This window comes from Calidris pugnax, unplaced genomic scaffold (assembly GCF_001431845.1).
Source record: "Calidris pugnax isolate Ruff unplaced genomic scaffold, ASM143184v1 scaffold42, whole genome shotgun sequence".
Lineage (NCBI taxonomy): Eukaryota > Metazoa > Chordata > Aves > Charadriiformes > Scolopacidae > Calidris > Calidris pugnax.
This window is the reverse complement of record NW_015090920.1, coordinates 16,232,107-16,254,834: the sequence shown is the minus strand read 5'-3', so window position 1 is coordinate 16,254,834 and position 22,728 is coordinate 16,232,107. Positions and strand designations below refer to the sequence as shown.

At 40.0% G+C, this 22,728-nt stretch overlaps 1 protein-coding gene across 2 annotated transcripts in view; it reads right to left on the bottom strand.

Moving 5' to 3' along the window:
• Positions 1-17,122, bottom strand: part of LOC106892695 (bifunctional heparan sulfate N-deacetylase/N-sulfotransferase 4) — a 102,904-nt gene extending 85,782 nt beyond the window's left edge. The window contains exons 1-3 of one of the 2 annotated variants that reach the window (XM_014950086.1): positions 16,716-17,122; positions 6,263-6,392; positions 627-1,871 (exon numbers count right to left, since the gene is read on the bottom strand). In XM_014950086.1, coding sequence (XP_014805572.1) covers positions 627-1,607 — 981 coding nt within the window. In that variant the 5' untranslated portion in view covers positions 1,608-1,871; positions 6,263-6,392; positions 16,716-17,122. The remainder of the gene's footprint in view (positions 1-626; positions 1,872-6,262; positions 6,393-16,715) is intronic. The other variant, XM_014950085.1, reaches the window with a different exon arrangement.
• Between the last annotated feature and the right edge of the window lie 5,606 nt (positions 17,123-22,728).

Genomic DNA, 22,728 nt, shown 5'->3' with positions numbered 1-22,728 from the left:
AGTTCTGTGAGATTGAAAAAGGCAACCTTCTTCTATTGCTCTGTCTACTTTTCATAAATAGTGAAAGAAATAATACAGAAAATGCCTCTAAATGTTATTATATATATGTCACCTACATATGTGTGCACGTAGGGAAATGTATGCACACAGGGAAAACCTAATTGCTTTAATTTGTGTAAAACATGGGTTGTTATCTAAAAAATTCAGACATCTCAGCAGCAAACTTGCTCAAGAAACAGATCCTTCATTTTATTTAGTTTAAAGAAAGATTGCTGTTATGTGACGTGTAAAAAGTCTCCTTTGTTACCCAAGTGTTCTTGGGTGAAGCCATTGAGCAGAACCTATATAAGCAGGAGGCAGCCTGTACATTCACTGTAGGCACTACAGTGTGAGACCGTCTCTATGTACCAATGGATATACATAAATGCATCTCTGTATTTATGTGGGTAAATAGACTCTTGAAATAATCTAAGGTTATGATTTCTATATCTGCTAGCTACACTTGTGCACTTTCAGCCTTTACTAGGAAATAGAGCTTGCCAGCTTTTTCAGGTTTTGTCTCTTTTTTTATGTACCCATTTGCACATGCACATGTCCAGGACGGTATCCCCCAATTCTTGCCTTACCTTCACATCGTTGATGTTCATCCTCGTTCCCTCCTTCCCAACAAAGATGTCATCTATGTCAACCAGAATGTACCTATCCAAGGACAGAGTGAGCTTCTTCCCCGAAAGGAAAGAGATGGCATCAATAAAGATCAGTTTGTGCAACCAGAAGGTCAGGTTGTTTCCAAAAAGGACTCTCTGAATCCCATCATGAAGCCCCAAGTCTTGGATGACAGTTGCATACAGAGCAGCCTTTGGCAATCCCGCAGGGGGTGGTCTGGAGGTCTGCAGTTCAGTTAAAAGCACAGGTTGATAGGTGGAATGGTTAAACTGGAAAACTGACCAGTCTTCACCGGGCAGTGGACCTTTCTCAAGCCTTGGTGCTTTGGTAATGCGCAGCAAGGGAGACTGAGAGTTTACCACACAGTCTTTGAGGGCTACATTATTGTAAAGATGTAATGGCAATCCTTTCAGTTTTGTACTTGGGACACTGTTCTCGTTGGCTTTATGAAAACCAATTATGCTAACACTGTATTCCACACAGTATTTTTCCAGAAGCTCTCTATTCCATGAGTCCATGGATACATACTTCAAAATATTCTCGTATATTACAATCGTGTATTTTCCTCTTCCATTCTCTGTGAGAGGGGGAATATCCCCCTTCGCTGGTGCGATGACCATATGGTACTGAAATCTGCTGGACTCGAGGATAGCTATGATGTCTTGCCCCAGCTGGGAGTACTGGCTTTCCACGAACAAGAGGACAGTGGGATCAGTTTTAGATGGATCAATTGGCTTAGCTGTTTTCAGCTCCACAGACCTGTATGGTAGAAGCTTGAGGTCTTCACACTCTGCTTCTCCAGTGGTTTCCACGAGGGCCATTTCCTGCTTGTAGCCGGTGTAGAGGTAATAGGCAGAAATGACGATACTTGCCAAGCAGAAGGTCGCCAGGAGAATGACTAGCGTTCTAAAACTTCTGCGGAGCTTCACGATTAGATTCATCTTTCGCAGGACTTCCAATTTCTGTTGGACTTGCTGCTTTTTTGGTTATCTCTCCCTAAAGTGCCATAGGAATGAGGAGATGCGGAGGTGCCGATTCCCCTCCCAAGACATTCATGTGACCATTGCAGTGCATTTATGAAGCTGTTGGGGAGGTTATAAAGCTGTTGGAGCGGGAAGTCAAAGGATCCGGAAAGCTAAATTGAAAGAGGTTTTCTCAGAAAGCAGCAGCTGCCAATAATCAATGAAGAGGACTCTTAACATTATCTGCAACAAGAAGTAAAAGAAGAGTAAATAAAATAAAATCCATAAAGCAATTAAAAACACACATTACTAAGGATGGTGATTGATACTGGTAATTTGAGTTAAGAGGGAAGTTTATGAACAGTTCAAGGAGCACTCAGTGTCACTTGCTTTCTTGATGTATTAAGATAAGCTGCATTAAACAGTTCTCCCATATTCTTAGGGTATAAAAATAAAGTCTAAACATAACTATTTGAGGACATGTATCTCTTCATGGATGGGAACGTAGATGTGTGCCCTGAGCATGACACCTCCAGCTAAAGGGCTGGGACTTTGGTCTGTCCCTGCTGGGCTGAAGAATGAGGTGTTTAAACCTGAAAGCTTGGCCGGCTTTGAAGCACTTGTGCAAGTCTTGGTGGTTCTACATAAATTCAGGCAAAATGGCCATTGGTAACCATATGACTTGGAGGCAATTAAAAGTAACTAAATCTATGGATTTAAATAGAAATTACCATCTTTCTGGGTTATTTATGTTGTTTACCTATTGAAACACTGTCAGACTGTAAACAGTGGATGATTTTTGAACTGCAAGGAAGAAACACTCTTTCCAGGCAGCCACTTGTCAGTTGGTGTACCCTCCTCCATTACATCAGATTAAGCTTTTGAGATTCATTCTGAAAACCTTCATTCATTTTAAGCTTTACACCTAAAACTGGAAAATGCTTGTAAAAAAGGTATTGAAAAAATTTGCCAAGCCATACATTTTATCACTCTGGCATACAGTTCTAAGGAACCTCTGTAGAGACTCAGACTACAAGAAACCACCTCAAACACTCAATGAAGAGTATAGACAGAATTAGTTCTCTCTCTCTGCCTACCTAATTTTTCCAAAATGGCAGCTTAATGCCATGGTGCAAGGCTTGCATTCATAAGTTTACTTATACCTCAGCAAGGTTAGCTTGGTTAATAAACAGTAATTGTTGTTTGGACTGCTCTGATGTCATTTCACCACAATTCTGACATTGGAAATCTGCAAACCTGAGTCACCTCAACCATGGGACACAAAAACCTCTTGATTGTGTCAGTTCAGGATCTTAAAAATGCAAGTGAAAAGTTTTTAATTTTGCTTTAAACGCCTCGTATACTACTGTCCTAGTATTACTCTACTGCTTGGGGGAACTTATCAAGCAATGAACAGAGTGCTGAAGTAATTGTGAATTAATAGGTCTGCTGACTCATGAGAGGGCATGTTGCTGTCCCCGCAGTTTAGAGAGAGGGAGTTGTTGCTGGGGCCATTTGTGACTTTTCAGGTTTTTATCTTTACTTTGGTGGAAGCTTACTAAGAGATCCCTGCCCCTGTATTATGGGCTGCTCCATCAGTGACCCTGTTGCCTGTCACACAGCAATTGGCCAAAAAGGGGAGCAAGGTGGGTAGTTTATCCATGGAAAGAAGTCAATAGGAATGAGGGAAGTTTTCCATATTTAGTAACATCTTACGTATGAGAGAAGAAATTAATAAGAAATCACAGCTGTCACTAGGATATTGAAATAATCCTGATAATTGTAGGCATGTTTGCCCCTCTTTGGTGCTTTCCTTTTTCTGCAGTTCTCTCTGCTTGCTAGGATCTCACTTCTTATTAAACCTCCAATTAAGATTTTTATCAAAAGATAAAGCTGGATCAAGTGAAGCATCCTCTGTGAGGCCGTGTTCCAGTTTTGGTGACGTTGATGAGTCACTCAGCCTGACTCTGAGGGTTTATGGGATCAGGAGAATTGCTCTCTGTGGGAAGGGCAGCCTCGCCGGGTGGGTAATCTGCCCACAAAACAGCTAATTGCAACAAGACGTTGTTTTATTAGCATGAGATAGGCAGGTGTCTTGGAAACAATAATTAAAACCCCTTCTTGGACTCTGCATCCTCTGCTTGCTTTCAGCACTAGAGGGCAATATTTTCTTGCTTTTTAGCAGACAGCACCTGCTCTCACCTCGCGTCGCAGAGCAGGGTCTCAGAAATCCTCAGGGTAGGTAAAACACCTTAATTAAGACCTTAATATTTTAAAATAAATAAAAACCAGGACCTTTGCTCTAAGAAATCTGCCACTAAGTCACGCTGAATACTTGCCAAATGTCTCAGCCTACATCTGTAGCACAAGGGAATAGCATAAAAGGAGACCTGAAATTACACATTCTTTCCTTGCTGTTCTGTCCTGCTGGATATCCCAGGAACTGGTATTGCAAACTCTCAAAATAATACACTTAATGAGCCAGATCTTCGCTGCTACTATTGCTTGTATTATTAAAGTATGAGAAGTGCCTCACTTTATACCAGCCAAAATATAAACATGGTCTTCATCCCAAATTATTTGATCCAAATAACATTCGCAAAATCTGTTCCAGTTAAAATATAGTAATCAGATTTAATGTAAACTAGTACATCTGTTGTTGTATCCAGATGTTATAACAAGTGCAAGTATTCAAACTTAACTAGATGTCTAAATATTAGAACTGATAAGGAATTTGAACTTGCATATGGAAACCTGGCATTGGAGCAGATCTTCTTTTTAGTTTGCACCTTGTGTTTGAACTGCTCTGTTGAACTGATTATACTGTTCAGTGGAAAAAAAAAAGTGAGAAGTAATTAAAGTTTATGAAAATAAATCAGCTGTATTATCCATTAGTGGGACATTTTCCAAGGCATAATTGGAAGTTAAGTGCCATTTGTGCCTTTGAAACTCTCCCCCTTAAAGTTCAACAGCTTTATAGTCACTCAATTCAAATATCTTTGGAGTATTTCTGTGCTATATTAATTTGAAAAACATGAAAATGGGCCATATTTCTTAATTAGCGTTACAAATGTAGTTTCATTTTAGAAGCCGGTGTTTGAGGTCCTGTGTTCTTTGGTCACTGGTCAGAATTCATTGACTTGTCAAGGGTAAAGCCCAAAGCCGGGACATTTGATGAGGGAAACAAGGTTACATTCACCCATAGTTGGTCCTTCAGGAGATCTTCAATCTTGCATTCAGCTGACTTCATAAACATGGGGCCTTGCCCAGAAAGACCAGAACTCTGCAGTATAACTCTGTTGTGATGCTATAGCCATCTGCAGGAACTGTAATTTTTCTTTAATTCAGGCAACCAAAGAAAAACAGAGGTTTATAAATTGCTGCCTCCTTGCTAAATACTACTTCCTGCTTCCACAGAAAAATGCTTTTGATTGATGAATAAAGCATAGTGATTTTGAAGATGATTGATTTGGAGATTAGAACTCAACTAGTTAAAACTGATAGCACAATACTGAAGAGAAACAGCCTCATATTAATACTATGTGTTAATTGGGATTTAAAACTGATTCTCTCATGGTCTGGTTCCTATATGCAGACCTTCTCACAGGGCACCCAAATTAGGTGCAACTAACCAGTGGGGGGAATACAGACATTGCAGAAGGCAGTTACATGTTGCAAATATGTTAATTGCTAATGAAGGATAGCTGAAATAATGATGTTATTGCTGGGGTAAATAGGGAAAACCCCATTAAGAAGATGAGTTGCTGCCTTCCATCACCCATCAGGAGAAATGGGTGGTATGTGGCCTGGGGACAGTGATGAGTTCTCAGTGGGTGTGCTGTCAGCCTGACCAAAGTGCAGGGACATGACTGCCTCACAGGGCTGTCGTGAGCTCTTCTCCTGCCCTTACCTCTCCTTGTAGGTAGGCTATGGATCTCGGATCTAGTTCAGCATCTGGAAAGCAGGGATCTTGGTGTTAAGCAAACAGTTGTTTTTATCCACCCTCTGGACTGAGCTAATAGACTTCCATCTGCAGCAGGTTAGGAGCCTGGAGCTGATTACAGCGCTGAGGAGAGGAGCTGGTTGATCCCCTGCAACACGGTCATCTCCGGTCTGTAGCAGAGAGGATTCCTCTGGAGGCAGGCCAGAGGTTTCCTCTCATCTGATTCCAGCATAAATCAGAAGTCAGAATGTCTTTATTTCCCATAATAAAACTTCCCTTTAGGCTAAACTCTTTCCTCTTTTCCTTACTTTCTGTGTGACTCCTGCCATTTATTAGCAGCCCAATGACCCATGATACCTACTTGCTACTCCTTACATAGGAGTGCTCATTCCATACAGAAACAAGCAAACTGATTTGAGTGAAAAATGACTCCTGTTGACCATTAGCAAAAGTTCAGGGTTTCTATTCACTGCAGAGGAGAAAACAGCTTTTTTTAATCTCACAAAAATTTCAAGGAGACTTTTATTTACTGAGCTCGTGAAACTTGAGCGCTTCTTGAAAGTAACTTTTTTGTTTTTCAAGTTTAACAAAGTTGCAATGTGTTTTGTGTTGATAAATGTGGCTTTGCTCATGGAGGGTGGTGATGCCAGCTGCTCATAGCTTACCACACGGTTTTAGAAAAGTCTTTTACCTGGATAAGGTAACAGCTGATAAAAGCTGTTGAAAGTCTTCTAACTCTGTTCTAACTTTCTCTTATGCTTTCTGAGTGGAGAGGCTGCTCAGCTCTTTCACCTCTTCGTTTGTTATCAATGCACAATCATCTGTAAGTTAAAACATCAATTTTTCAGTGTTTTCAGCAATTTGGTCAGTCTATAGCGCACATATAATCTTGTGTGATTCCAGAAAGCTAAATGATGCCAGAGGTTGAAGTCGATAATCAATGAATATAAAGCAAAGTGTTTGAAATACCTCACCTTGTGCACTCAATGAAAGTTGGCACGATCTTATGCATGAAGCAATGCTTGGAAGCTAGCTATTCGACCCTTTTGACTTCTTTCTTTGGATTTAAACTTTCCCAGATGATTTCAGAACTTGGAGGTTTGAAGAAAAAAGGCTTCCTGGTGGAAAGGCATACTTGGAGATGTATGTTTTACACATACAGGTATTCTCACATGTGTACACGCACCCCCCCACCTTGTACTATGTATATAAGATAGTTGGGAAACATGGTGTAAAGGTACTTAGGAAGTCTGTAAACTCTTCACTCCTGATAAACTGATAACATCTGGTTGCTGCAGACAGATTCATGCAAAGCTAGAAGTTTGTCTCGCTCCAGGACCATCAAAGCTGACCTGTTTTTATCATGGTTAGTATTGTCAAGAGTGATTTGAAGCATACTAATAGGGTGGTTTTCTTTATTTTCAGTGTTTTACTCGTTTTTTGACTGAGTAGGGGAAATGTGATTAAAAAAAGCCTCATAATAATTATTTCTATACCTTTAATACTTCTGAAGGTGTGCAGATAGCCACCGCTGGCTTCCATGAGTCCTACTTTCTTGAAGACAAGTGATAAATGTACTGTCATAACAGCATGTAAGCAAATATATTTTGTTCTCATTAATGCATCTGTGGTCTGAAGTTGCTGACTCACCAAGTGGTTTTTTTTCCTATTGATGCTTTCAGATAGGTAACTATACTGTCTGCTGATGAGACCCCCCCCAAAGATATTCTATGTGAATCAGTAGGATGCTTTTAAAAATGTAAACTAATGAGACTATAATTAAGGTAGTGTTCTTTCCGCAAATACTCCCTCACAAAATTGTTGCTGCCTTTGATTCCTCAGCCCATATGTAACACTTCATGTTACTTAACTCCTAGTGGAAGTTTATTCTAAGACTTGACCAGATCCCACTTCTGGTGAATGTTGCCTGATGTTCAGCCTCAACACTTCTTTCTCATGACCCATTAACTTCTAACAGTCCTTTGGTCACTTGGACCACCTAGAAATGCACATAAATATCCCATCTGTGATGTTTCAGTGGCTTTCCTTCCAGTTTATTAGTCTGTAGTTGTAATATTTTCTCAGAAATCACTGACTGCTGACTTTTCTTGAGTGTCAGGTCTGGAAGCTCCTAAAAATCAGTAATTTAAGTAGAGTGTTAGGATGACCATGCATGAAGACAGAACCTATATATCTTTCTTGTTGCTTGACGGGGTGGCTCTAGTCACCATTGCATCACATAGGTATTGATGACCACATTCATCCTTTGTGCAGCTCCATATGTGGTAAAAATGTTGCATAGTGATATCAAAATGTTCACTTTATACCAAAATATACTTAATATCTTGATGTTATCAGGGAAAACACCTTAGATTTGTGGCTAGACTTAATAATAATAAAAAGTATGGTCTCTATGATGTTTCTGGTGTGCCCGGCTTGCCTGAGTGATGGTAATAAATAAAATCTACCACTTTTCACCAGTAACTCACCAAAATTTCAAAAAAGCTAAATGGCACTATTCTTGGTTTGACTTTTCCAAGGTCATTTGGCAGACTACTCATAGCTGCGCTGGAAGCAATTGTCCCTTGCTCTTGCATGATGTCCTTCAATAGTATCTTTATAGCCCTCATGACATCTGTAGAAAAGTAACCAAACTACCAAGGATTAAAAGAACATTTGAGAGGAGATCTGAATGCCAGAAGCTTACTGCTTAAGCCATCGTGACAGAGCCAAAATGTCATGGCACAAAGCTGTGGCTGAAAACACAGCAGAGATTCCCATGCTACAAAGTTGTATGTGACCTACAGGATCAGGTCCTTGGAGTTGATGTTTTGCTTTCGCAGTGGGATTAATAGGGAGTGCAGGTGTAATGAACATTCTATGATTGCCCCAGTCCCTTTGAAGGAAGCTGGTGAATAAAAGCAGGCTACACATGTTTTCCTGAGGCAGCCTGCAAAACGTTTCTCCTGACCTGATGCAACAAATCTTCTGATCTCACTTGGTTAATGGCTTTTCATCACTTTTCAATTCATAGTTTAATGCTTCAATGGAAGCCAATTTGAATTCATTTAACTTTTCAAATAAAACTTTTGTGAGATGCTGTATCAGATGTTTTATTACAGTCTATCTATTCTGTTACTGTTTTCTACTTTTATAAGGCTGTCAATTAGCTATCTAGTTTCAATAGAATGATTTGTGTTGTGAATTCTGTTGATAGACAACATTTGTGCAATATAATGGCTGCCTATCCAGAACTCCATAAAGTCAATCAATGCAATAGTCAAACTCTGTACATCTCATTTGATGATATATAAAAGCTAAGGCATTAAAAAAAAAAATCCTTTTATAGTTCTATTAGCATTTAAACAACTGCAGATTTTCTAAATCTATTTTGAAAAATTACCAACGATTACAGATTTTCTGGATAGCTATTGAAATTTTACTTTTTGGAGGTTTCTTACACAAAAAAGTTTACAAGCTCCCTCTAATTAAAAGGGGCTTTGCCTACAAGACATAGTCACAGGCTCTGGAATAACTTATTAGAAGCAAAGCTCTTTGGCCTTTATACTTTTTTTTTTTAGTAGCTAATGGTTTCCTATTGTTGTTATGGGACCTAAAAATGTTTGCCATGGTACAAGATGATTAAAATATCTCTTGTATCAATGACAATAGATTTCACCGAACAACATGTTTTGTGGTGTCTGTATCCTGTCACAGGGACTAGTTGTGAGAAAGTCTGATGTGGTCACATCTGTGCTAGGAATTAAAAGGAGGCCTCTAACTTATTTCAGAGACACTACTGCTGTCACATAGTAATGATCTATTACTACTGCAAAGGAAGTCTATTTAAACTCAGATAACGAAGACTTTGTACCTAAATCCTTAGAGCAGCATGTTTACCACGTGGAATTTAAACAAAGGTTTATTCTGAGTTTACCCAAGCCAGGTTTCAGCCAGCGAGAGAGTGTTTTCAAGCTTTGGGTACATTAACCCTCATTATGACATTAATAATCATTCCCTGTATACATTTTTTAAGTAAATTCTACTGGTTTCCCCTCTCCCTATCTTCATCCTCATTGGGTGAAGGGTTTTGTTATCATTGTGAGGATTTGGTGGAATAGGTAGCGAGGGAGTTTTGTCCCAGTAACCTCTGATCAGAGTAAGTGTGTGGGCTAGAGCATCACCTAAGCCACCAGTGCTGGTGACAGCCTGGCAGGTCTTAGCCAGCAAATAGTGGCAATGGCAAGTAATGGCTTTCAAGCAAAGTAAGGCAAGAAGAGTGAATGAAGAGAGGGTGACCCTCCACATTTCTCTTTTTGTGTGTGCGCACTTTTTCAACTACCAAACAGCATTGTTCTAAAGAGGAAAATTCAAACAGTCACTTCCACCTTGCTCATAAAATACTTGCATTTATCACTGTTTTATTACATGACAGTTTGGGGACAGCAAATTAAGTTTATAATATCTCTCCTATCTTTTCCCTATATATTTATATTGCTTAAGTTAGTCTCAGTCCTAGACTAAGTTCTAGGCAGTCCTTCAGAAAATTCTAGATCTTATTACTAGCTCTTTAAAACTGGAAAGATTAGCTTTTTGTGGGAACCAGTTATGGCTGCACATATTACTGTTGCCAGTAAAACTACTCTAGACAGAGAAACTTCATCATGTACTAAAAATACTACAATGCCCAACAGACTATATCTCACTTTAATGTATTTAAGTATTTCAGACAGTGAAGTTTAAGCAGACAAGAGGGTCCAAAGAAGTTTTATGGAAGATATTAATACAAATTCAACTTCTTTTTATCTTGAAATGATTGGATGGGTCGTGTTTGCCCATGAAGGGAAAAATTATCAGTGGTGAGAGGATAAGGCAGGGAGCTGAAACCTTGAGTTCTGTCTCTCTCTGCCACCAGCATCCTGTGTTGCCCTCTGGAGGTCACAGTTTTGGTTTTTTTGTTTGTTTGTTTGTTTTTTAGTATTTCAGTTTTCCTGTTTGCCCTGTGGGAACAATATCCTTTTCCACTTTTACGTGGGCATTAGCTGTAAAATGTTCTAAGATGATTCAGGTTTGTTTCAAACGTATATAGTATGGATATTTCAAACAGTGCATTTAAGAAAGCCAGAGCAAAATTCACACTTTCATGTCCAATCAAATGTATTCACAGTACTTACTTTCTTTTTCTTCTGATTCTTCATACCATGGCTATAGATCTTTGTGTTTATTTCTGCCACTGTTTTATGAGTTTTCTCTGAGAGAAGCCACTTTGTCAGTCAAGTGAAAGATCTCTTTTGAGATTTCTGGTGTGTCATCTGTGACCTATAGATACTGTTTTTCTTTTGGTTCAAAATATAAACAAATGTTTCTTTTCAAAAGAACTATTCTTTGTTTTGTCTAGATAAAGTTCAATTTAGAAATGCCACTAGTAGGATAAGGGTCCTACTTGGGAATTCAAGGGATTCTTTTTTTTCGTTGAGTCACGCTAAACTCAGAGACTGGAACTAGAACTAATACCATTAGGGCTATGTGATAGAATAGCGAGGCTTTTGATTAGCCTGTTGTTTTTGTGAAAAATCTCTGCTTGTTGACCTACTGAGGCATTAACTTAATTTTGGAAGGGGGGAAGGGTGTGTGTGTGTGGAATAAAAAAAATATCCAATGGGTTGTCAAAACCTTTCTGAACATACCGCTCCTGCACCAGGCTGGAATTTGTTATATTTCTTTCCATTCCTGTTCTCTGCAGTGAACTGGGTGCACACTTATACTGTGTTTTCCAATATGTATCTCCAGGATGCATCCTGGAAGAGGAAATCCAGTCTGGCTTTCTGATTTATGAAAAGGGCTTACAAGCCAAAAAAAGATGTCTCATTAGTTGACACAATGATACAGTTTAATCCATAAAGTTCTGTTTTAGACAATATATCAATAGATATTTAATTTTCTGCCTGAATATAAGTATTTTCCATGGAGGAGGAAACCTTTTTTGGATGTACTTTAGTTAAAAATCTGAATATGTGGAATGACTGCTGTTGATTCCTGTGGGCGATTGGATTTTGCTACCTCGAAAGCTGATGAAGAGTTAGTCTTATGGGAGTCTGAGATTGTCAAGTCTTTTGGGGCATGCACGGCTTGCCTTACTTGTCATGAAGAGAGTACATACTGCAGAGATCTCCTGATATTTAATTGTAATTTTTCAGGTACAAATTATAGTAACGTACAGCTCTGCAGCTAGTTTAGAAATAGCAAGGTATGGGGAAAAAAGATTCAGTTGGTGTTGTGTTAGAAGATGAAGTTCCAGAATTGCTGCTTTTCAGTCACTAATAAGATAGACCTTCAGAAGGAGGAATGGTAGCTTTATCAATTCAAAACAGACCTGGACCCTGTGTTGCTAGCAGTGTTTACTGGCTTGTACGGTGCCCTGTGCAGGAAGGGATTGCACACGGTGTGGGCGTGCATGGTTCCACTCTTAACAGCTCAAATCCTATGGGGGGTAGAATAGTGAAGCCATTTAAAATAGCACAACAAATACAGTGTAGTGACTAGTAACGAATAAAAATGCCCTAGTGCACTATATCAGCTATTTAGGTAGGTAGAGTGCAGGTGATCTGGCAACAGTGTCAAAGCAGACGGCCCTGTTTTTGTTTAAATTGGGGGGGGGAAAAAAGAAGCTATGAGAGTTTTAACATCAAAAGTCACCAGTAACCGTAATTTCAGTATCTTACCCAGAAGCCTAGATACTACTGCATTTTCCCCATGCTTCCAAAAATTTCTCTGTGAATCACTGACCACCTGCCCTCCCCTCTGATGGTTTAGGGGGTGATAAATATCCTATTGAGAGAGAATAAATTCAAAGAATACCCTAAGGCTCTGGAAGTCAAGCTCTGGCCTTCTCCTTGCAAAATATGGTCCCATGAAAAAAGAAAGGATGTTGGATAAAACATCCCCTGAAACTAGAACATAGAGGTGGGTGCATATTTCATGACAGACTGTTTTAACTTTCCAAACAGTCGCCTCTGTTATGGCCAGCAGCGGCTATTAATTATTTATCAGAACACTTATTTATACACTAAAAGCTAAATGCAATCCTTTCAGTGGAAGCCTGGCAGAGTGCGGGTTGAAATAAGTAGCTGTGGATAGTCCTTCAGGAGGATTCGTTTCATGCTCAGCTCTGCTCAGGGAAGAGGCCGTTGACATTATTCTGTCTGCTGTGTGTCTGATAATGATACATACGTATGGGAGATTAAAGCCCAGCCATTAGTAAAACTCTGTATCTGTAGATGCATTAGCTGTGCGTGCATTTTGCCGGGGTCTTGTGGGCTGTGGCAGGATGGCATATGTTCCTCTCATCCCGTGGACGCTTAAGGGACAGCTCTGGAGTTGCAAGATTGTCCTAGCCAAAATTCTGCACCAGCAGCTTCGGGTGCAAAAGCGTGGGCTCTGTAAGTTTACCTGTACCGCGGTCTGGAACAAATGCATCAGCAGCTACAAATGTACAAATTAAATTGCTGTCTGCATTATACTGTCTGTTTTAGGGCTGTATGAAGGAATACTTTGGCTTAGCATGTTTTGGGGGAGGAAAGAAACTTCCATGGTAGCCTCCATGTGACATGAAGAAACAGGGAAAAGAAAGATTTCCCTAGGTTGTGAAAAGCACACCAGAGATGCAGCAGGTTTTCCCTTGGCTAAGCTAACTTAGCCAAGTACAGTTCTTATTTCATCAGCTCCCAAGGAAGAAGAGGATGTCCCTTTCTTTTTGCTGCTTTTCTCATGAAAGAAACCCACCCTGCCCTGGCTCCTACTTCTCAATTTGTTCTGGCTCTGCAAAACCCATCCTTACAGCAGAGGAGAGAGGATTAATTTGCTCTACTTGCTTGTGCTTGGGGAAAGTGGCTGTGACCCTTCCTGTAGTCAGAGGGAAGGAAATAGGTTTAAATACTTCTCTGCTCCTTTCAGAATTGAGTTTAAATACATTACTTCTGGTGCCAATGTGTTTTCTTCATCAAATACTGACATGGTTTCTACGCTGCTGTGCTGTTGCCATGTGATTCTTGTAGCATTACTGTTTAGATAAAATGTTATTACTTTTCTATAGCAACTGTTAATTTCAGAAGAATCTGTGATTTCATTGTAATTATTACTGACAGCAGTTGTAATAAATGTTTTGGATTGATGTGCATGGTTTTCATTTTCTTCCAGCACCTGATTATTTTTTTTATAGCTCAAACAATTTTTTTCTAATTGAAATGTTGACATAGTTGGAAAATATATTCTGTATTTGTACCTAGCACTGTTCTGGGTGGCTTATGCTTCATGAGGGACACTGCTTTAACATCTCAATAGGAGAAGTAGACTTGTTGCTGTGGTATGAACATTCTTGAGTTTTTCTCAAAATGTGAGACAGGACACTTTAAGTTAATGTTCCAAGCAATCTCCAGCACAGAGACCCTCCTTCTCCCATAGTCCAGCCCCTCAACCTGCTCTAATGGTGCTCAACTGCATCTCAGGCCTGAGGGCAAGGGTTGACCTGCCAACCTACACTGTACTCCTTAATCCTTGCAAATGGTTTCAAACCCAGGCTCCCCTCACCTTGGAAGTTGTGGAGAGCCCTTGGCTGATCTTAAGCACAGTAACCTATTCCTGAAATGACTCCACAGGCTAGGGAAATTACAGCTTTCCACGCAATTCTACTTTCCTTCAGCCACCCAGGCCCCAGCTTGAAATGCTTTGCTGTCCTTAGCCCAGGGTTTGCTTTGGTCAGAAAATCGTATTTTGCAAGGATGGAAAGCAGTTTCTTGGATACACCTAAGAAGCTGAAGCATTATGAAAGCTTTGCCAAGTAAATACTTGAATATCAGTGTATACATGTAGCTGGTCTTAGAGGCAGTCAAATCACAATTGTTGTGGACTAAATCAGAGAGATTTGCAACAGACATTATCTCAGGTTTTTTTGGTAAAAGGTCATGATATTCTTTCCCTTATTGCTTGTAGAAAAACAAAATGAGAAACAAATCTTCTGCTGGCATACTGTTAAATGAAATTTTTTGTTTATCTAACTGAAAACTCATACTCACAACTACTAGTAACCCATCAGCATTTTTTTTGATCAAGATTGCCCTGGGTTTGCAATATAGAGCCGTTTTTTCTTTAAAGTATCTCATTATATCTCTGAGATAATTCCTGTACTATAAGCCTTCAAAAAAAAAAAAAATCTTTACTATTAGAATAATTTTCTCCTACTCATACTGAACGATAGTTGAACTCCAGAGAAGCTCATGATTCTCTGAATGCTCCCACATCAGCTAAGTTTGATCAGTGCCATTACAAAGAGCAATATAGCAGATATGACAATCTCTAAACATCCATAAAGTTTTAATAGGACTTCCAGAACTTTATAGTGTGAGTTAACAGGATGTTTAGACTGAAATGGAAGTATATGTGGGCTGTATATATATGTGTGTGTGTGTATGCAATGATCAGTCACTCGAGCATCCTACTCCATGCTTCGATCTAACCCTTTGGATTTGATTTACTCCAGGAAAACGAAAGTTAGAGGAGTGTTTCTCCAGCCTCACAGACAACAGTGGTGTCAACAAGACATTAAGATACTCCTGCTTTCATTTCTGAGGCTTTCGGGCATTAGGCATTTATTATGAATCAAAAAAAAAAGGCCATGTTCTGAGGAAATGGCACAGAAACTAATACACAATCTTAAACTTCTGCACTGAGCAATGCCATTAGGAACATCTAATCTAATTGAGCAGAGCATATTATTTGAATTGATAAGATTCAGAAGAAAACTGGAAGGCAAGAATTTCTTAAGTTAAATGTGACTTGGCATTTAGCTCCCCCCTTCCCCTGGCCCTCCCTTCTTTCTTTAGAGCAGCATTTCAGAAAGTAAGTCAGACAGTGCAGCCTGGCTGATGGTAAAATGTGCGTGATCAAAGTACACAGACAAGGGGCAAGGCAGGGAAGCACCTGGCAATGTTGCCAACTCTTTAAACTTTACAAACAAGGAGATTCTGCTAGTCTTCCACAAGGTAAACCTCTTCTAACAGGGGATCATAATTAAAAACCACTGAAGAAATAGGATGAAAATGACTTCTCTTTTTATCTTTTGCTCTGAAACCATTCAGAGGTAGAAAAGGCAGAATAAACTGCTACACAGGTAGGCCAGATTCTGCAGCATTTATTCACAGGGAGGGAGAGTCCAATCAACGTGATTAAGAGCTGCAGGAGTTAGTAAAAAAAGGTAAATTCCCTGGGGAAAAGAGAATTTAATGAGTGTGAGTTTTGTATGTGTGTGTGGTTACATTAGTGTAGTGCTGTAGGAAGAGACTTATTCACCTCTGAATGTTTCTCCTCTGAGTGTTTATTCCCAGCAACAATGACTTGGAGCTGGTGTGTCAGCTGTAAGATAAAAATGCTGGGCTCTGACTCTGTAGTCATCTGAAGAGCAAACACTGATTTCTTCAGTTTACCTCTTACTACCTGAAACAATACTTGCTTCCACACTATGAATGATCATGAGGGTTTTTTAAAACAAAAATCAATGTTGCTGACAGATGTTGTTTGGATATCAAACCTTTGGAAGAGAAAAGATCTGCAGGGCTTGGCTTCATCACAGTACAATTATTCTTACTTTAAATAGTGCATTTTTCCTATATACCATTGGAAAGCTTTCACACTGTCATTTTAATACACTAGTTCTCCTTAACTTTGCTAGATGGTAGCAAATAAAAGCAAAGTATATGGAGAAGACTTAAGAAGAATTGCAACCTTATCCTCTTTTTTCCTCGCATAACTTCCCGTGCTCTAACTTCTCTGGTCTTCTGTATGTTTAGTAAGACAGCCTCGGAGGGCACGCGTCCCTTTACATTGAGGGCACTTACATGGAAACATGGTAAAGACTATCCAAAACTTTCAAATAATCCTTTGAATGCCAGGCTCCAGGCAGCTTTCTGAATGCTTACTATACATAATTAGTTTCTAGGCATACAATTTTACACACTGTGTGGATATTTATAGCTGCTCAGGAACTGTTTTCTTGTCTCTGAGTACAGGCACTGTCTATATAGTCATATGAATATATACCCAGAATTATAGGCTAATGTAGCAATACGTGCAGAAGCTGAACAATAGCTTACCTAGAGAAGAATTTCTCTTCCTAGCGTGCAGGAAAGAGACATCTGCTATTCAAATCTCTTCACATGGCTCCAGGTAAACTAGGGAGAGTTTTTCAATTGATAGCAGCTGTCTGAGCAGCATCCCGGGAAGGTTCCTCTTGCTCCAGCCCCAGCAACTGAACTCTACCGGCACAGTCACATCTCATTTATACACAGACTGTCCTTTTCAAAACAAGCAGCCAGCTGGAATGATTCAAACCTCTGTTCAGCACACCGTTAAAAATGCAGCTTCCTTCTTGGACATGGGGATTACACCGGGGAGCAGCCAGGCTACAGCAAAAGGGCTGCGAGAACTATTTAATCACCCGAATACCAGCTGCTCCTGTTACTACTGCCGGTGCTGCCGCCGTGCCTCCTGTTTGCTGTAGTCAGCCTCCCTCTCCCTCGTATCTACAAGAGTATCGAGGCGGCTTTGCAGGGTGGTGATTGGCAGAAGCGGCCAATTCCTCCAGCTAATCAACCCCCAGACTTTCAAGGACTCGGAGCTGCTCTGATGTCATTCCAAGCGAGGGGGGAGATGCTTCACGCCAGGAGGACGCGGCGACGGAGGCTAATTCAGAGATGAGCTGCATTCCTCTTCCACTGCCGTGATTGATTAGATGCTCTAGGAGGATTTGCATAATCTGTCATTGTGCAGTTGGACCACCTCCCCTCCTGCCCACCCGCCCAAAATGAGGGAGGAAAAGGCCACCTCCAGCTTGTGATTTTACACCTGGAGTCTGCAACTGAAAGCCTGGGAAAAAAGAAAAGTTGCAAGAGTCATTTTTGGGCAGGGAATGCTTGAGCCTCCAGCCCCCCTCACCATCCCCAGATGTTAAAGGAGGCTCAAGAAAATCACGATACTTGAAGACTTTTTGCTTCCTACTCTTGTTTGGTCACTGATGAGACCACCTGGTACAACAAAAGGTGGTTTTTTTAATGCATGACCGAAATCAAGCAGAGGTTGCTCAGCAAGTTGCTTACAAATGATCTCCCTGACACCAACTCTGAGTGGATACCAGCAAACATGTGGCACTTAGAGGTGCAAATATTTTCCTACTGTATGCAACACAAATTCCACTGATTTTTTTGCATAATTTCATATTAAAATCCTTTATCTCATCCAGCTAGAGATAAAACCTACTTCCATAGCCAAGAAACTTGATTGTTATTTGACTTTAAATTATATTACAGAGGAAAAAATAAGCACTTTCTATGTTAAAAAAATTAGATTTTATACCAATCTAATTTTCAGTTTTTGCCAGCTTGACACCTTTCACTCCAAAACCGTTCTTTGTACGATACACCTTGGAATTGAAATTCAGCCAATTCTGTGCAGCAAATGTGAGGAGAAAATAGTTTTGTTCAAGGAGACTGGAACAAACCCATTCTGAGATGATGAATGACGCTGTAAACTCAGATTTGAATCATAGGAGGGTCAGCTCAACCTTTCGTGTTTCCAAAATAGGGTAAATAAATGGTGTTCCATGCAGTTTACCATTTACATCCTTCAGCTGGGACCTTCTACATGAAGAGCTATTTGCTCTCTGTGAATATCCAAGTTTCAAAGATGGTAGATATTCCTAACTGGGGACTAATTTATTCCTTCTGGCTAAATTAGAAACTGAGGGAAAATTAAAATTCAAAGTATGTCTGAGTCATTTCCTGCAATTTCTAATTACAAAGCACTCGCTGGGGGTCTTTTAAAAATACCTTACACCTATGGCTGGCTCCGGATTTGGGCTTTGTTTTCTGAAGACTGTTGTGAAAGTTGGGGGTAGGGTTCCTACTGCAACTGGGTGGCAAGTGGGTGCCTTCTTGCATCTTGTGCGATCGTCAGAACTGAAGTCAGGCTGTAAACTGAAACCTCCAAATCAAGTGAGAGAGTCTTTTCCCAACATAAGGAATACTTCTGGTGCCATCGGTCAAAAAACGCAACAAATGCGAGAGCTTCCTATTACTAATCTGATGGTGTGAAAAGAAAGGGTCCAGTTGTTTTGTTCCTCTTTCGGCCTGTAACGCTTGACTCCTAGCTGTATTTCGAGCACTGGAGACGTGCCTGTGAGCAGAAGGATGTGGCCACAGGGTGCGAGTGTGCTGCAGGATGGCTCTCAGCTGCCGCCAGATGTGGCGGGAGCAGCGTTCTGCTCCTTTGAAGCTGCTGCCGCAGATGTTCCCAGGGCGGGCCAGCGGCCAAGTGGTTACGCATACCCTTGAGAGTGTATTTTAATTCAGCTGCTAAAGTCACTCTTTGAACTTAAATCCTTGGCTTAAGAGCGTGCCACGCTAGATGAATTCAACATGAAGAAGCATGGCTGTTGATTCACGCTGCCTCCGTATCTGCTAGTGATTCATTTTAAGTGGAGGATCAGGCGACTTACTATGCCAGGGTTTGCCCTTATTAGAAATGTGTGGAAATTGGTTGGCAGAATTGCTTCAACTTTCTTTATGTAGCAGAAAGAGCACACCAACCCTTGGGAAAAAGATGGTATGATTTGAATTTTCACTTCTCTCTCCTTTGGGTGGTTGCGAGAATGGAACTCTTCTTGCTCGGACGCAAATGCACTCGAGTTACCTAGAATGTCCTTCCAATCATGATATTATTCTCCTGCTCTGCTTTAGGGAAATATATGCAAGAAAGAAAATAGGACATCAAGAAACAGAAATGAAGTACGGATGGAGAGAAACAGTATAATAAGGGAAATTCTAGTAGTAAAACACCATATTAATGAGGTACCACATTTATGTTGAAATCCTTGCCACAGGATATGTGTTTTTCTGGATCTTACCTGCAGCGCAGGTTTTGCATTAGCTGCTGGAAATTCTTTATTAGTTAATACTTGTGTGATTTATTTCCCCCTCTGTATGGGTAGGCAGTCACAACTATCCAGCCCTCCTGTCTCAGTAGTTCAAAACTACTATCACCTCTCTAAAACATTAATTTTTGGTTTTATAGCTGTGGGTTTCTTTTGTAGGGATTTTTTGTTGTTTTGGTGTTTGTATTCTTTACTTCAAACTCCCTAGTGGAAGTAAGTGGTGCTTTGTTCTGTCCAAATTTTCTCAGAGCTTACACACATTACAAGACATACAAATGCTTTCCTTCTCTAAACCTAGAGCTTTCACAGAGACTCTCTGCTTAGCACTGTGTAAGTTAACAAGACTTTGAAGCAGTTGTTTGTTTTTTTTAAAGGGGCATCTGTATTTGCACTAAAAGCAGTTGCTGAAAGTTCAGCATCCTTCTCCTACTTAGATGCTTAAATCCAAACTCTGGTGTTTATACTTTATCTATTCTAAGTACTATACTATCACTACGATGTCTTTGCACCTATCTTTGATGTATTTATCTTCATAGAACATTATGAGGTAGGAAAGCAATTCTTGCAGTTCTGTGCTTAGAAATGTGATACAGAGCAAGAAAATACTTTCAGAAATTAATACATATAATATACATATCTCCATGGTTCACTCTTCTAGACTATTTGAAAACTTTCACTGAAATATTTGGATTGATGTTCTGTTGTTGTTATGTTGAGCTTTTGTTTTCTCTGACTGCCCTCAGTTTTCTCATCTGTTATTGCAGTGCTCTGATGACACTTTAATAGGTGCTCCCTACCTCTCCTCTCAAAAACTATCTTGAAGCATGAAGGCCACACTTCAAAATTAAGTTGACTACAATAAATATAACCATCTCTTTCAGCCAAACACAGCTTTATGGTCTTTATTGAAAGAAAGATGGCTTTTGACACTTAAGTTCATAATGAGTTTGAAAGAACAAAAAACGAGTACTGCTGAAAGGGCCAACTTTCCATTAAGCTGTGGAGACTTCTTACGAACTTCCCTATAATTAAACAAGTGTGTCTTTTATTAAACACACAGAGCGGTTCCTCGGCTGGTGTAAATTGTCGAAACATCCATTGATTTCAGAGGAACTATGACAACTTATAAGAGTTATAGATTAGCCTCTAATTCTCCAGCAGCTCCTCAAGATATGCAGAATTCAATTACGCTCACATCAAAAGTGCAAGAAACATAAAGGCATAGCAGAATGTGCTTTTTTTAGAGTATTCAAACATATATTTCATTAAGAAAAGTCTGTTTGGTTTTTTTGATGTTTCAATAATTTGTTCGTTTTTTTAATCTGAATATTTTGGCTCTGACTCAAAATGTGTTAGAGGTTTTATATGCACAGAAATATAGGGATGAAATAGATACACTTGGAGCTGAGATTCATGCAGCACAACTCAGTTAAGGCATTCATGTCTTCTACTGAAAGTGCCTGCCTTGTCATGGGTTATTGTTATTTCTCAGATGACAGTGGAGAGTATGCTCCTAGTAGTCCACTTAAGCATGAAGCACTGATTGGAAACAACATCAACAGCAAAAGTGATGCCAAGTTCTACAAGCAAAATAAAAAAAATGTATATATAAAAAAATCAAATAGATTCCCTGACTGCTGACTTTCTCCGACTATACAGTTTCTATTCAGCTTCTATTACCCTCTCCTGTTTATGGTTGGACACATTTCTTCTGCAAATGATAAAAGAAAATCAGTGCATCCAAGTTCTGTAATGACCTTTATCTTAAACTTTTATTTCTTTGTAAAATAACTTTGATATCCTAGTGTAGTTTTGTTCCTGTAAGGCTTCGGATGCATTAGTCTCAGAGAGTTTGTTGGTATAAATTAATGTTGAAATATCTGTTAAACCAACATACATTCATTAACATCAAGCATTAGAGCTGCTCCACATCTCTCTAATTACATTACTATTTTATGTCTGAAGTGCTTACTCAACTATAAAAATATAAACTCTGGTCTTTTAAGTACTATTACCACGATACTATCAAAGCAAAAAATTAGTTTCCTCATTGAGATAAGGATTCATGTTGTGTGAGAGAGAAACGTGTCTTTGTGTATCCACACAGTCTTTGGGGCTCTTTCCCAGTTTTATTGCAAAATCCTTCCTGGGTTCGGCTTTGGCTTGAAGTCAGCAGAAAGTTCCTGGAAAGTAAATGGGGATAGGACTGGAGCTTAGGAAGAAAAGAGCATTTTCCCAAACCATGCTTTCATGTGGTGGGAGAGGCTGAAGCACCAGAGAGGTTTTATGTTCTGCTCAGCCCCCTTTTGAGAAGTTTTTGCACCTGTAACACCTTGTCAATGTACAGGAGCTGTTTATCATTTGGTCTGTTTTCCTGAACACTGTTATTGTGACCCTCCCTCTGATAAGCAAGTCAATTTATATTTGTAAATCCTCACAAAAACTAGACTAAAAGCAGGTCCAACTCATCCAATGACGGCCTTGCTCAGAAGAGCTTGCTGCTACCTCCACTGCATTGCAATCAGTCGCAAATATGGATGAAGTTGATCTAGAAACTCTGGTTAGGCTCCCATTTCCCCTTTCTGTAGAGGTATGAAGAATCATTTACTGTATTTCTGTATACTGTATGTTACTGTATACTGTGTGACTCTCAAAGGTTATCCTTCATCAGACATCATCATAGAGTTTCTCTCATCCCCAGCACTGCAAACAGCAGAACTGTTGTCATCCCATTGTGCATCAGCTGTGGTGCTGCTCTCCAGTGCCCTCTCACAACCTGCATTCAGGCTGGGAAGTGACTTACTTTAACGGGTAACACATTTTGTACAGCATTGCTTTACAGCAGCTTGAGAAACTCCTTACAAGAAGACTGTGTAGCAGTCTTCTCCAACGTGACCTTTAGCAAGCCCTATTTACCAGCTCCTGATGATCTCTAGACAACAACCCATGATGATTTGCACCGATTTATGATTTCCATAAAATGGAAAGAATCTTCCCTTGACTTGCAGAATGTGAGCTGCAGTGAGGAACAGGCGAAAAATGCCCAATTGTCTCTGCCTCCAGCGAGGGAAGATGCCAGCCCAAGGGACAGGGCAACACTGGTGGTGCAGAGGGACTGGTCCCTGCTGCATTGTTCTTCTGTTGAGGTCCTTTAAGCTCTTCTGCTTTCTCTCTGTCCA